The sequence below is a fragment of the Brachyhypopomus gauderio genome, chromosome 4, assembly GCF_052324685.1.
Source record: "Brachyhypopomus gauderio isolate BG-103 chromosome 4, BGAUD_0.2, whole genome shotgun sequence".
NCBI classification, from domain to species: Eukaryota; Metazoa; Chordata; class Actinopteri; order Gymnotiformes; family Hypopomidae; genus Brachyhypopomus; species Brachyhypopomus gauderio.
This window is the reverse complement of record NC_135214.1, coordinates 33,033,270-33,046,038: the sequence shown is the minus strand read 5'-3', so window position 1 is coordinate 33,046,038 and position 12,769 is coordinate 33,033,270. Positions and strand designations below refer to the sequence as shown.

The 12,769-nt window shown below is 45.7% G+C and overlaps 1 protein-coding gene across 2 annotated transcripts in view; it reads right to left on the bottom strand.

Annotated features, from left to right (window-relative positions):
- kcnd1 (potassium voltage-gated channel, Shal-related subfamily, member 1) overlaps positions 1-12,769 on the bottom strand; it is a 58,672-nt gene that overhangs the window by 7,556 nt on the left and 38,347 nt on the right. For both annotated transcript variants that reach the window (XM_077004081.1, XM_077004083.1), the window contains exons 3-4: positions 5,810-5,972; positions 5,091-5,174 (exon numbers count right to left, since the gene is read on the bottom strand). In XM_077004081.1, the coding sequence (XP_076860196.1) occupies positions 5,091-5,174; positions 5,810-5,972 (247 nt within the window). The remainder of the gene's footprint in view (positions 1-5,090; positions 5,175-5,809; positions 5,973-12,769) is intronic.

Below are 12,769 nucleotides of genomic sequence, written 5' to 3'. Positions count from 1 at the left end.
TGGAGCTGTAACATTAACAACACTATGACCACTGTAGAGACAAGAGACTGAGGTCCTTGAATACAGAGCTAGCAGTGATCACCATCTACTTAAGTTGGGCTGACGTTAGGAACTCCTGAACTCTGCTGTGTGGACAACATCCGGAGTCAAAATCATGTCTCAAACCTGACTGAAGAAGGCCTTACAGAATAAGAACCAAATCTAAACCATTTCAAAATTTTTATTTCATGCATGGTTGTTACAGCATCTGCTCAGGGGATCTGCTGTGTATGGACTAGACGTCTAATGGAGATGACCTTTTCTGGAGTGGGTAAGAGTCAGGCTGAGATTTGAAAAGATCTAATGGACTCAGAACCAGGTTTTTTGTTCACAGACCGTGTCTTTATGAAGCCTATATCACTTGAAAGCTTCGAACGCAGACCACAACGTCTAGTGATAAATCCTCGTAACAAAAGCTGCCTTGTGTGTGTGCCGTCAGACAGAAGCCTGCAGAGGTGCTGAGGATTATACAGCACAGGTCAAGGTTTCTGTGTGAACCCCAGAAAAATGTGCACATGAAGGATGGCAGAGTGACTGACCAGAAAAGAGAGAAAAATCCTCTCCCAGATTTATAAATAGCCAGCTTATAATGGGTTTATAGATCCAAGATGGAAATACACACAAATGTGAGAACACACACACACAGACTCGTCCTCTGGGATTGTAAATATTGGATTATTGAGACTTTCACATGCTAACAAGAGACTGAACAAAGGTTCCAGGGAACTGTGTTGTTTGCAATAAGGAAAGGCTCTCAAAATATATTCCTCCCTCTGTTAATCTTCTCTTTTTTTTTACACAGCCTATAATTCATTTCTTTTGTCTCCTACTGTAGTTCTTTATCACTGCTTTTGTACTTTGTTTCCATGGTCTTCTGCCTCTACCGACACGTCTGGGTTAAAGAGAAGCTTCGCCTTTGTCAAGGCGGTCGCGGGCTGCAGGGAGAGTTATATAAGTTAACCAACCCAGGGAAGAGCCAGTTACCACTGATGCGTGAAAGATTCCAGACCACATTCCAATTCTGTAGACCATGTGACTTGCAGACCACCACACAAATGCTCTAATTTCTCTTTTATCTATCTTGCATCACATTACTACTGTGTGTGGTATAAATCAGACAGACTACGAGCTTCTAGTGTTACTGTGTTTTCAAGTGCGATTCTGAATGGGGGAAAAGGAGTGATTTTCTGGCTATTTGTTTGAACAGTTATATTTCATGACCCTGAAGATCGAGTTGAGCCCACATCTTAGCATAAGCCTCGATGCAGATAACTTTCACTGCAAATGTATCGATCTTCTGAACTGGATGACTTAAGTTGGCAACTCTGAATAGAATCATAAGTCGCAAAGGACACGTCCCTGAATAGTTCCAGGAACATGGCAACTGTAGTGCCAGAAACTATAATCGCTTCAGCGCTCTGCACACCACTCAAATCTGAACCCTGTCGTGTACCTCTGGTGTGGTCTGGAGTGGTCTGGTCTGGTCTGGAGTGGTCTGGTGTTGTCTGGGCGGTTTGGTCTGGTGTTGTCTGGTGTTGTCTGGTCTGGTCTGTTGTTGTCTGTTCTGGTCTGGTCTGGTCTGGTGTTGTCTGGTGTGGTCTGGTATTGTCTGGAGTGGTCTAGTGTTGTCTAGTATGGTCTGGTGTTGTCTGGTGTGGGATGGTCTGGTGTTGTCTGTTCTAGGGTGGTCTGGTGATGTCTGGTCTGGTATGGTGTGATCTGGAGTGGTCTAGTGTTGTCTGGTCTGGTCTGGGGTGGTCTGGTGTTGTCTGGTCTGGTCTGGTCTGGGGTGGTCTGGTGTTGTCTGGTCTGGTCTGGGGTGGTCTGGTCTGGTCTGGTCTAGTCTGGTCTAAAGTGGATTGGGAAGTTCACACCAGGATCTTCATTATGCAACAAAACTGCACTGCACAATGTATCCAGTGTCTGGTACAACCCTACGCCCAGGTGAATTCCAGCTCTTCTGAAGTTCACCAAGCCACAATGTTCTGAGAGACAGGTATTGCTACCAAACACATTGTGCTAGGATACAGGTGTACTCAACAAATACAACGTGCTAAGAAACAGGTATAGCTACAAAATGCGTGATAGGTGACAGGTGTACCTACCAAACACGTGCTAGGTGACAGGTGTACCTACCAAACACGTGCTAGGTGACAGGTGTACCTACCAAACACGTGCTAGGTGACAAGTGTACCTACCAAACACGTGCTAGGTGACAGGTGTACCTAATAAACAGGCAACTCAGTGTAAAAGTGTTCCATTGATGTGCAGATTAGTGCTATACTTCCTAGAACATTTTCTTATGTTGTTCTACTATTTGCAGGTTTAAACAGCTTTTTAACAGTCTTGAATTTTCCATTAAGCCAGTCTAATTCTGCCAACATGTCTTCATTTTCAGCTCTTACCCATGGGGCTGACGTGTCACCAATAGCAATACGACTAAACAACTGAACATATCCCAGAGCACAAGGAAATTCAACACTACGACAATAATTACAAGGAAAAAAAAACCCACTGGGAGAAACAATGATGCTAAAAGATTTGGGTCTTTTTCTTTAATGCCAATTAAGGTAAAATAATGTTAATGTAGAAGTGCTCTGGGAGAAAATAGAAGGATATTGTTTAGTGGGAGCTACGTCTCTCGGGGAAGGTAATGTGGGTGCTGCTATTACCACATTCCACAGTCATTTCAGAGTTTTTCAACTACTCCCCCAAGCCATGGGCTTGTTAGCATTAAGCCATATTTGGACGGGATTAGTTTTACACAGGGAGATTGGGCAATGTGATTATTACCCACCATTAGGATCCAACATGTCAGTCATTATTATGGTCTGCACATGCATTTTCTCTGCTATAAAACAACTGGTAAAAACAACCCCAGGGTATTTTAATATCATGCAAATCGCCATGCCAGCAAATATTCCATCATGTCCTATGGTAAAGGAGCTTTCTCGATTGTTCTCAAGCATGGAAGCATTTGAGGAAGCACACAATTAAATGTCAAATTTGATAAATGTGTCTTAAAACTCAAATGTTAGAAGTGTTAAATACTTTGGTGTTTTATTACAAAACATTTTTACAAACCTCAACATTTGATGTTGAGGTTAACAGCGTTAACACTCGGGTGTCCTGTACACAGAGCAGCAAAGAACAGGTGCAGTGTGTATGTGTGTGTGTGTGTGTGTGTGTGTGTGTGTGTGTGTGTGTGTGTCCCTTGGGTACATGGTGGTAGTAATGTTTTTTAGTTGTGTCCAATGAAATCCATGCATATTTTTTCCATTACATAGATTTTTTGCATTATTGCTGTGTGTAAACTGAGTCAGACCACATCTGTAACTTATTCCAAGATTTCTTATACCAGGTCAATTGGTCATATACATTACAGAGGGTGTAAAGTTACATTAATACAGTGCATGGTTTATGCCAGGTACCAGTGCACTGTAACTGGGCAGCAGCAGAGTGGAGCTCACAGCCCTGTAACCTGCTGCTCCTGCCGTGCTCCTGTAGAACACCTGGTAGAACACCTGGAAGAAACACCTGGTAGCTGATCTGACATAACACCCGATAGAACACTTGGTAGCTCACCTGACCGAACACTTGGTAGCTCACCTGACCGAACACCTGGTAGCTCACCTGACCGAACACCTGGTAGATCCCTTGTTCTGCCCTTGTCAGGTCCGGCCTGCTGTAGCTGACACCATCACCTCCCCAAGTGTGTAATTACTAGTGGAGCTGTCTCCGTGGACCTGCTTTCTGTCTCCATGGGCCTGCTCTCTGCCTCCGTCCAGGGTCAGCCTCGGGTTTGCAATTCTCATCCCAAATACGACACAGAACCATGCCAAACTATGTCCACTGCTCTTTGCCATCTACAGATTTGGTTGATAAGCTAAAAAAAAAAAAACATTATTTGAAACTGCATCAGTGGAAAATCTCATTAGCTGTACACATTTTCCACTATGAAGTAGCTCCCAAGTTTTTAAAAGTTTTTCTTGTTGATCCAGACGGAGCATGTGTTCGGCAGACACCGGTTCATGTGTAGCTCACAGCGATCATTGAGTTAGGAAGTGAAAACTGATTTGTTGGAGCTCACGGTCCTGCACAATGATTGGCTAATATCGTTTGAGCAGGAAGGGCACCACCTCCCTGTAGCCTCTTATGATTAATTTTTAAGCAGCACCAGTGCAAAGTGTTTTCGCAGCTCTAAACCAAGCAGACTTAGCACATCCTGGTGGACCATTAAGGGGCTCTTTACGTCCTTAAATAAATAAATAGATTCTCAAAGCTGTTGATCAGGCCAGAGAGTCCAAAGAGAGGCTGTGTCGGCATTTAGGTAGACAAAAACGGTGAGCACATGTTGAAATGGGCGCTAAATGCGCTTCCTTCGGGGGTGCATTGCAGCGTTGGCCCATCCATTCGTTTGAGAGGTATCACAGATATAACCATTAGAGCACATGTGGAAGCTGCATTTGCAGGCGTACATAATGACGGTGTCTCATCAAAGCCGCATCCCAGAATCCTCACAAATGATAATGCACCACGGGCTTCGGCTCCATGACACAAAGTGATGCCGACTCGAAAATGGTATTTTCGGACCTCCTGGGGCTTCTTGATAATGTTTAAGGAGGCAACACATTTAGACTCATTAGCCGCCTGAAATGAGAGAAGGCATCAAACTGCCTGATTTCCATCAGAAACAACACTGCCGAGAATCATCATCTCACACAACGAGAATGCAGAACTACAAATGCATATCCATACCTTCCCTTCCCAGTTTTTTTTAATTACTTTACATTTACATTTATGCTGTACTAGCCTTTTTTGTCTAATGCAAATCCATTTAGAGACCAAAAGATAATACAGTAGGACTTCAGTGTTAAGAAACAAATTTATAAATAAATACATTTTTATGACTTTGAAACTTCATGCATCTAGAGCAATGAATTGAAACGGCCCATGAATCTTCACCCCTTTCCTCCATCAGGTGGCTGTTTTGGCCCCTTTGGCTTTCCACAAACGCCCCACATCTCAGGTTCCATCAAGCGCTCACTCACCTGCAGTCCTCCTTCTTCTTTGTACTGGAGAAACGCATTGGTGGTCCCTTTCTTAGCCAAGCGGATCCGGGCAAGACGCACTTTCTGCAAAAAATGCAGTAGAAACAGCCTGCTTGAGGAAGTCATGATGGCTACGTGCTGTTGGAGCTGTTTGAGGCTGCTGGTGTGAACATCTGAAAACTAACACAACCTGGACTTCATCAGATTACCTTATGGTATGTTGTTCACCATTGGGTAACACTGCCCACAATGTTATTCGTTTAAATCACTGTTAAATCACACGACAGTTAGTTTGTCCTGTGAACAAATTTCAGTTTGTACAGTTCATTTTAATGAACAGAATAGTGGGAATGGCATTTTCACTGATAATGAATGAGCATGACCTATATGTTAGGACCCATGTTATCAAATGTAATCACTTGAGAAACATAAGACTTGGTTTACAGCAGGCACAATAACATATTTTTGTGTAGGTGACTAAAATATATGCTGAGTGAAAGGCCACCATATATTCCAAAGAGGAGGATCACCACATAACAAGCTGATTTGCTGCTACCAGCTATATAAAACCTGCGGAACAGTCAGAGAAGACCTTAGCAGGCAAAACAAAGTCACTGTGGATAAAATACATCAAATGGACTAAGGGTTGTGTGACCCTAGAGTAAATAAACACATCAGACACTGCTGTAATCTCTCAGCCTGTCTCTCGTGTTCTGTACCTGCTGGGCACGCATTTTGTCAGCTCTCTGATTCTGGTGGTAAATGCGGCTGAAGTTAGACACTATGACAGGAACGGGAAGTGCTATCACCAGCACACCGCTCAGAGAGCAGATGGAGCCGAAGATCTTGCCGGCGATAGTGTTAGGCACCATGTCCCCGTACCTGCAAGCAAGAAAACACAGACACACACACACACACACACACACACACACACACACACACACACACACACACACACACACACACGCGGTAATAAAGAATCATGTCAGGTAACATAAAATGTGTTTCAATTAATATCTTAGAAAACTCATTATGTGAAATAGTTCATAAACAGAATTTACGAGTGAGCATGACTGTATATATGTGAATGAGTGTGTGTGTGGATATATGACTGCAAGTGCACATGATTCCTGGAGAGTTACTCCAAGCATTTTCATATCTGACTGAGTGGCAAAAAAAGTTCACTTCACTAGAGGGTTTCAGCTAATTGCATAAACTGGTTTGGGAAAGTGTCTATTGGTGTTTCGGTCCACAGGCCTCCAAAGCTCATCTCTGGAACCCATAGCACCCTCATTTAGCACAACTCATTTACCAGAAAGAATCCTTTTTAATGATATAGTTTATAGTCATGGACAGGCAATAAAATCATACTGCAATTTATTTTACTCACACTCAGACACACGCACGTGCACACACTCAAACACATACACACTCTTAGAGACATTCACACACATATGTGGTGTACACAGGTGCACATTTGTGCAGTCATGCACATATGCAGGTATCTGCACATTCTCGTCTTTCTCTCTCTCTAAAACACATGTGCACACACACACACACACACACACACACACACACACACACACACACACACACACACACACACACACACACACACACACACACACACACACACACTACAACTGTGTTTCTGCTATAATGAGCCTTGTCCTCCCCTATGCTGGTGGCTCATTAAAGTTCTCACAGGGTTACTGGTGCTTTCACTCTGACCCATAAATCAGGCCAAGAGATGACACACCACAAGAAAGGCAGGAGAGATTAAATCAGACATGAGCATCCGAGCTCCAGTTCTCCTGGTAACATGTTAAGTCACAACGAGCTTTCACGATGGCCTAAGGGATCTGACGGTACCACCAAAGAAATTTTCAATGTAGCAAACTTCAGGCTAATATCTGCACATATTGCCCAGAGTGTACAGAGCAGATAGAGGTGTTTTAATTTACTCTTTGAGAGCAGAGACCCAGGCAGTATACAAAATCTAAATCTTTCATTCCTGTCCTAGTGCTGGCTGTCATAATGCTTATATGAAGACTGACAAGTTCTTAGAGAATCGTTGAGAATTGGTCACCTAACTGGCGGGACAGCCATCATGGTCAAAACGTTAATGCTGGTTGGAGAGTTTAAAAACAGATGGTTGTGTCACAGAGTCTCTTGAATCTGTGTTGAAGGCCACAGTGTTTATGGCGCTTATGTAACGTTGGCAAGAAGCTCCTGTTGTTCAACACGTTGCTCGGGTAACTGAAGCTCACTCAGCACCTTACACCAGCCATAGACAAACAAGGCCCGGTGTGCTGAGCAGCCATTAAAGAGCGTTGTGTGTGAGCATAGAAAGAGAGAGAGAAAGAGGAGAGAGAGGAATGAGAGAGAAGAACAGAGCCCTATCTGACTACACTTCCACATTCCTGCCACAGGCTGCAGTCGGTCAGACGGATTCTACAGATGGCTTGAGAAGGGGCCGTTTGTCTTCATCACCATGGCGTCTGCGGCGTGAGGGCCGTCAGGCAGAAGTGTCGGCCATAGTCGCTCAATTACCGTGGCCACTCCCACGACTGCGACAAGAAAATCCAATCAAAGCCCAGTGCTGTGTCTCATTATAAAGTAAGGCCCGGTCCTGTACCGCCCCCTTGCACCGCCCCCCTGACCCACCCCACCCACAATACACCTCGTTCAAGTCGAATTACCTCAGCTGAACTGAGTCAGCCAGGACAGAGGGAGGACCAAACTGTGCAGCGTGTGATGCTGCCCAGGACCAGGGGGAACATGGCCAAGCACAATCCGGAGACCACGAGTTCGAGAGCGAGGGAGGGAGTGACGGAGGGAGCGAGCAAGGAAGGGAACGAGGGAGGGAGGAAACGGTGAGGCCCTCAGCCCCCTTGTTCTGCCAGAAAGGAGACGGTGCCTCTGTAGAGCGAAAGAACAGGCAGAAAGCACTGCTTCGTTGTTATTATAACTGCCCGGTAAAAAACAAAAATAAAAACAATCATGGCGCTGTCACCACTGTTAACGTTATTACGGACACTTCTGCCTTCAATCGATGTCTGACGTTAAGTGCAGCTTTGACGTTTTTGTGCAGTCATCCTGCACTTAAAGCGATGCGGTGGAGATCCCGTGTCTTCCATTGTCCTCGTTTGGCCAGTAAAAAGACGGAAATGCAGCTCAGTTCTGCTCGTTCGGTCCTCCTGACAACGCCCAGAGAGCAGGCAGAAACGCCTGACCCTCTCATGAAGCTCACCGTGGTCTCCTGATCCTCATAACTCACACACGTGCACACGAATACATGCACACGTTTACATGAAAAGATGAAAGAGAGAGAGAGAGAGAGAGGGTGAAACAAACAAGTGCATTGATGCTTCACGCTATGTTGAGACCGTGATGGTGGGTATCAGCTCCTGTTTGCAGTGCCATGTTGTACTGATCCAGTGCTGGTGCCGAATGTACTGATTCAGTGCAGGTTCTGAACGTACTGATTCAGTGCAGGTGCTGAACGTACTGATCCAGTGCTGGTACTGAACGTACTGATTCAGTGCAGGTTCTGAACGTACTGATCCAGTGCTGGTGCTGGACGTACTGATCCAGTGCTGGTGCTGGACGTACTGATCCAGTGCTGGTTCTGAACGTACTGATCCAGTGCAGGTGCTGAACGTACTGATCCAGTGCTGGTGCTGAACGTACTGATCCAGTGCAGGTTCTGAACGTACTGATCCAGTGCTGGTTCTGGACAGTCAACTGTGTTCCCTGTGGCAGGACATCTGACTAAATTCCTCAAAGTCTTAGTAATTATCTGCCGAGTTCAAGCAGGAGTGTTAGAGGAGAATCATGGCTGTGTTGTGTAGTGCACAGAGGTGTCTGGAGCAGTCCAGGTCAAACTTGTGAAATGGCACTTAATTAAAATTAATGTTCACAATCTCAACATCTATATGTATATATCACTGCTCAAAAAAATAAAGGGAACACTCAAATAACACATCCTAGATCTGAATGAATGAAATATTCTCATTGAATACTTTGTTCTGTACAAAGTTGAATGTGCTGACAACAAAATCACACAAAAATCATCAATGGAAATCAAATTTATTAACCAATGGAGGCCTGGATTTGGAGCCACACACAAAATTAAAGTGGAAAAACACACTACAGGCTGATCCAACTTTGATGTAATGTCCTTAAAACAAGTCAAAATGAGGCTCAGTATTGTGTGTGGCCTCCACGTGCCTGTATGACCTCCCTACAACGCCTGGGCATGCTCCTGATGAGGTGGCGGATGGTCTCCTGAGGGATCTCCTCCCAGACCTGGACTAAAGCATCCGCCAACTCCTGGAGAGTCTGTGGTGCAACGTGACGTTGGTGGATGGAGCGAGACATGATGTCCCAGATGTGCTCAATCGGATTCAGGTCTGGGGAACGGGCGGGCCAGTCCATAGCTTCAATCTTGCAGGAACTGCTGACACACTCCAGCCACATGAGGTCTAGCATTGTCCTGCATTAGGAGGAACCCAGGGCCAACCGCACCAGCATATGGTCTCACAAGGGGTCTGAGGATCTCATCTCGGTACCTAATGGCAGTCAGGCTACCTCTGGTGAGCACATGGAGGGCTGTGCGGCCCTCCAAAGAAATGCCACCCCACACCATTACTGACCCACTGCCAAACCGGTCATGCTGAAGGATGTTGCAGGCAGCCCCGTCGACAGGGGGGGACAACCGGGTCTTTTGTCCCGGGCCCCAGGGCCAGGGGGGCCCATCAAAGAGCCCAGCTATTTATTTTTTATTTAAAGTCTATAATTTTTAAATAATCTTGAAATCTTTCATTAATATAAAATTCTGTAGTCAAAATAAGCTCAATGGCTAAAATATATATGTTTTTTACCTATCTGCATATTTTCCATTAAGTGCATACATCCCCGCCTCCCACTGAAAAATGGTTTGATCCAGCACCGACCGTAGCCGGCTGGTACCCGCCCAACAGCGGGAAATACAGTGGTGGATAGTTAAAGTAAATAGCCTACAGAAATCTGGAGCGCAGAAAAGAAAGGAAAAACATTTACCTGACGAATTTTAAAGTTGCATTGTGTTCCAGGTTTGAAAAGTACTGGAATTTAGGCTAAAGTACTTGAAAATGCTTGAAATTGTAACTACTTCGTTTCACAACAATATCTGTCTGACTGAACAGTATTTGTATTGTATTTGTATCTTGTATTACGTTAACAAATACGAGACTCTTGTAATTGCAGGACGAAACATGAGAGAACGTGAAGAAGTTAGGGCGTACTCACACTAGGCTCTGTGATCCGGGCCCGGGCACGGTTGCCTGCCGAAGCACGGTTCGTTTGGCTAGTGTGAGCGCTCCAACCGGGCCCGGGCCCGGATCAGTTAACCGTGCTCGGGCCCGCTTGAAGAGGTGGGCCAGGGCACGATTCATGTGGACTCGGGCACGGTTCGCTTCTAGTGTGAGCGCTATCCGTGCCCGGGCCCGCTTGGTGCCTCGTCTGATTGGTTCATTTCACTGGAAATGGGTTGGGGGCACATGAAACTTTCTTGTCCCGGGCCCCAGCAAGACTGTCAACGGGCCTGGTTGCAGGCAGCAGATCGCTCTCCACGGCGTCTCCAGACTCTGTCACGTCTGTTACATGTGCTCAGTGTGAACCTGCTTTCATCTGTGAAGAGCACAAGGCGCCAGTGGCGAATTTGCCAATCCTGGTGTTCTCTGGCAAATGCCAAGCGTCCTGCACGGTGTTGGGCTGTGAGCACAACCCCCATCTGTGGACGTCGGGCCCTCATACCATCCTCATGGAGTCGGTTTCTAACCGTTTGTGCAGACACATGCACATTTGTGGCCTGCTGGAGGTCATTTTGCAGGGCTCTGGCAGTGCTCCTCCTGTTCCTTCTTGCACAAAGGTGGAGGTAGCGGTCCTGCTGCTGGGTTGTTGCCCTCCTACGGCCTCCTCCACGTCTCCTGGTGTACTGGCCTGTCTCCTGGTAGCGCCTCCAGCCTCTGGACACTACGCTGACAGACACAGCAAACCTTCTTGCCACAGCTCGCATTGATGTGCCATCCTGGATGAGCTGCACTACCTGAGCCACTTGTGTGGGTTGTAGAGTCCGTCTCATGCTACCACGAGTGTGAAAGGACCACCAACATTCAAAAGTGACCAAAACATCAGCCAGAAAGCATAGGTACTGAGAAGTGGTCTGTGGTCCCCACCTGCAGAACCACTCCTTTATAGGGGGGTCTTGCTAATTGCCTCTCATCTACCTGTTGTCTATTCCATTTGCACAACAGCAGGTGAAATTGATTGACAATCCGTGTTCCTAACTGAACAGGTTGGTTTCACAGAAGTGTGGTTGACTTGGAGTTATATTGTGTTGTTTAAGTGTTCCCTTTATTTTTTTGAGCAGTGTATATATAATATATAAATATATTTACACTTTATATATATATAAATATATTTACATCTTTACTCTAGCTTTATACTAGCTCTACACTATCTTTACTGTGTAACATACTCAAAATTGAGGAGAATCCTTGTTCATTTATATGAAGTGGTAATACCATCTCCATCTTCACGCTAGCTCAAAAGCGCTTTGTTTTGGTTGGACTAACCACTGCTAAGAAGGCCATGGAACTTTATACATATGATGTGAATGTCATGACAGTGGGTGCTTAGTTATTATATTATCTCTCTTGAACAGACTCTAGATAATGATTAGAGCTAAGTCTAAGTCTAAGTTGCAGTGTTGGCATGGAATCAGCTCTTAAAGCCCTAATGTGTGTCCTAAATGTGTCCTAGTGTCTTAATGTCCTAACGTCAGCCCCAGTGTGTCCTTAATGTGTGTCCTAGTGTCTTAATGTCCTAATGTCAGCCCCAGTATGTCCTTAATGTGTCCTAGTGTCTTAACGCCCTAACGTCATCCCTAGTGTGTCCTTAATGTGTCCTAGTGTCTTAACATTCTAACGTCAGCCCCAGTGTGTCCTTAATGTGTGTCCTAGTGTCTTAATGTCCTACCGTCAGCCCCAGTGTGTCCTTAATGTCTTTACTATCCCTTTTCTTTGATGATGTGACAGCAACTGCTCAAAAAACCCTCCCTGATTTATTTTTGAGCTGTAAGAATGCAAAACTTTGAAAGATCACAAAGCAATAATGATCTTCAGACAGGTTCTTCTGGGCCTGTTAAACAGGTCAGGATCCAGAGTCTGTATTGTTCATCCTGTAGAGCATTTTCACTTATTTATAGCAACAGTAGTAGCATTGCATATTAGCTATGCAGACTCTACTCATCTTATCTTATGACATGAGTGGGCGGCCGGTGGCAGAGGGCATGCTGGGAGCAGAGGGGTAGGTGCTGGGAGCAGAGGGGTAGGTGCTGGGGTAGGTGCTGGGAGCAGAGGGGTAGGTGCTGGGGTAGGTGCTGGGAGCAGAGGGGTAGGGGCTGGGGTAGGTGCTGGGGGCAGAGGGGTAGGCTCTCGGGTGGGCTGAGTAAGATGAGAAGATGCAGGGTGGGGGGGGCACACTTCACAAGCAGAGCTTTGACTTTGTGCTGACTCTGTCTCTCCCCCCTCTCTTTCTCTCTCTCTCCCTCTCTCTCCCTCTCTCTATCTCTGGCTCTCTCTCTCTCTCCCTCTGACTTCTTTACAGCCCCCTTTCCAGCCCTCGGTATCGCA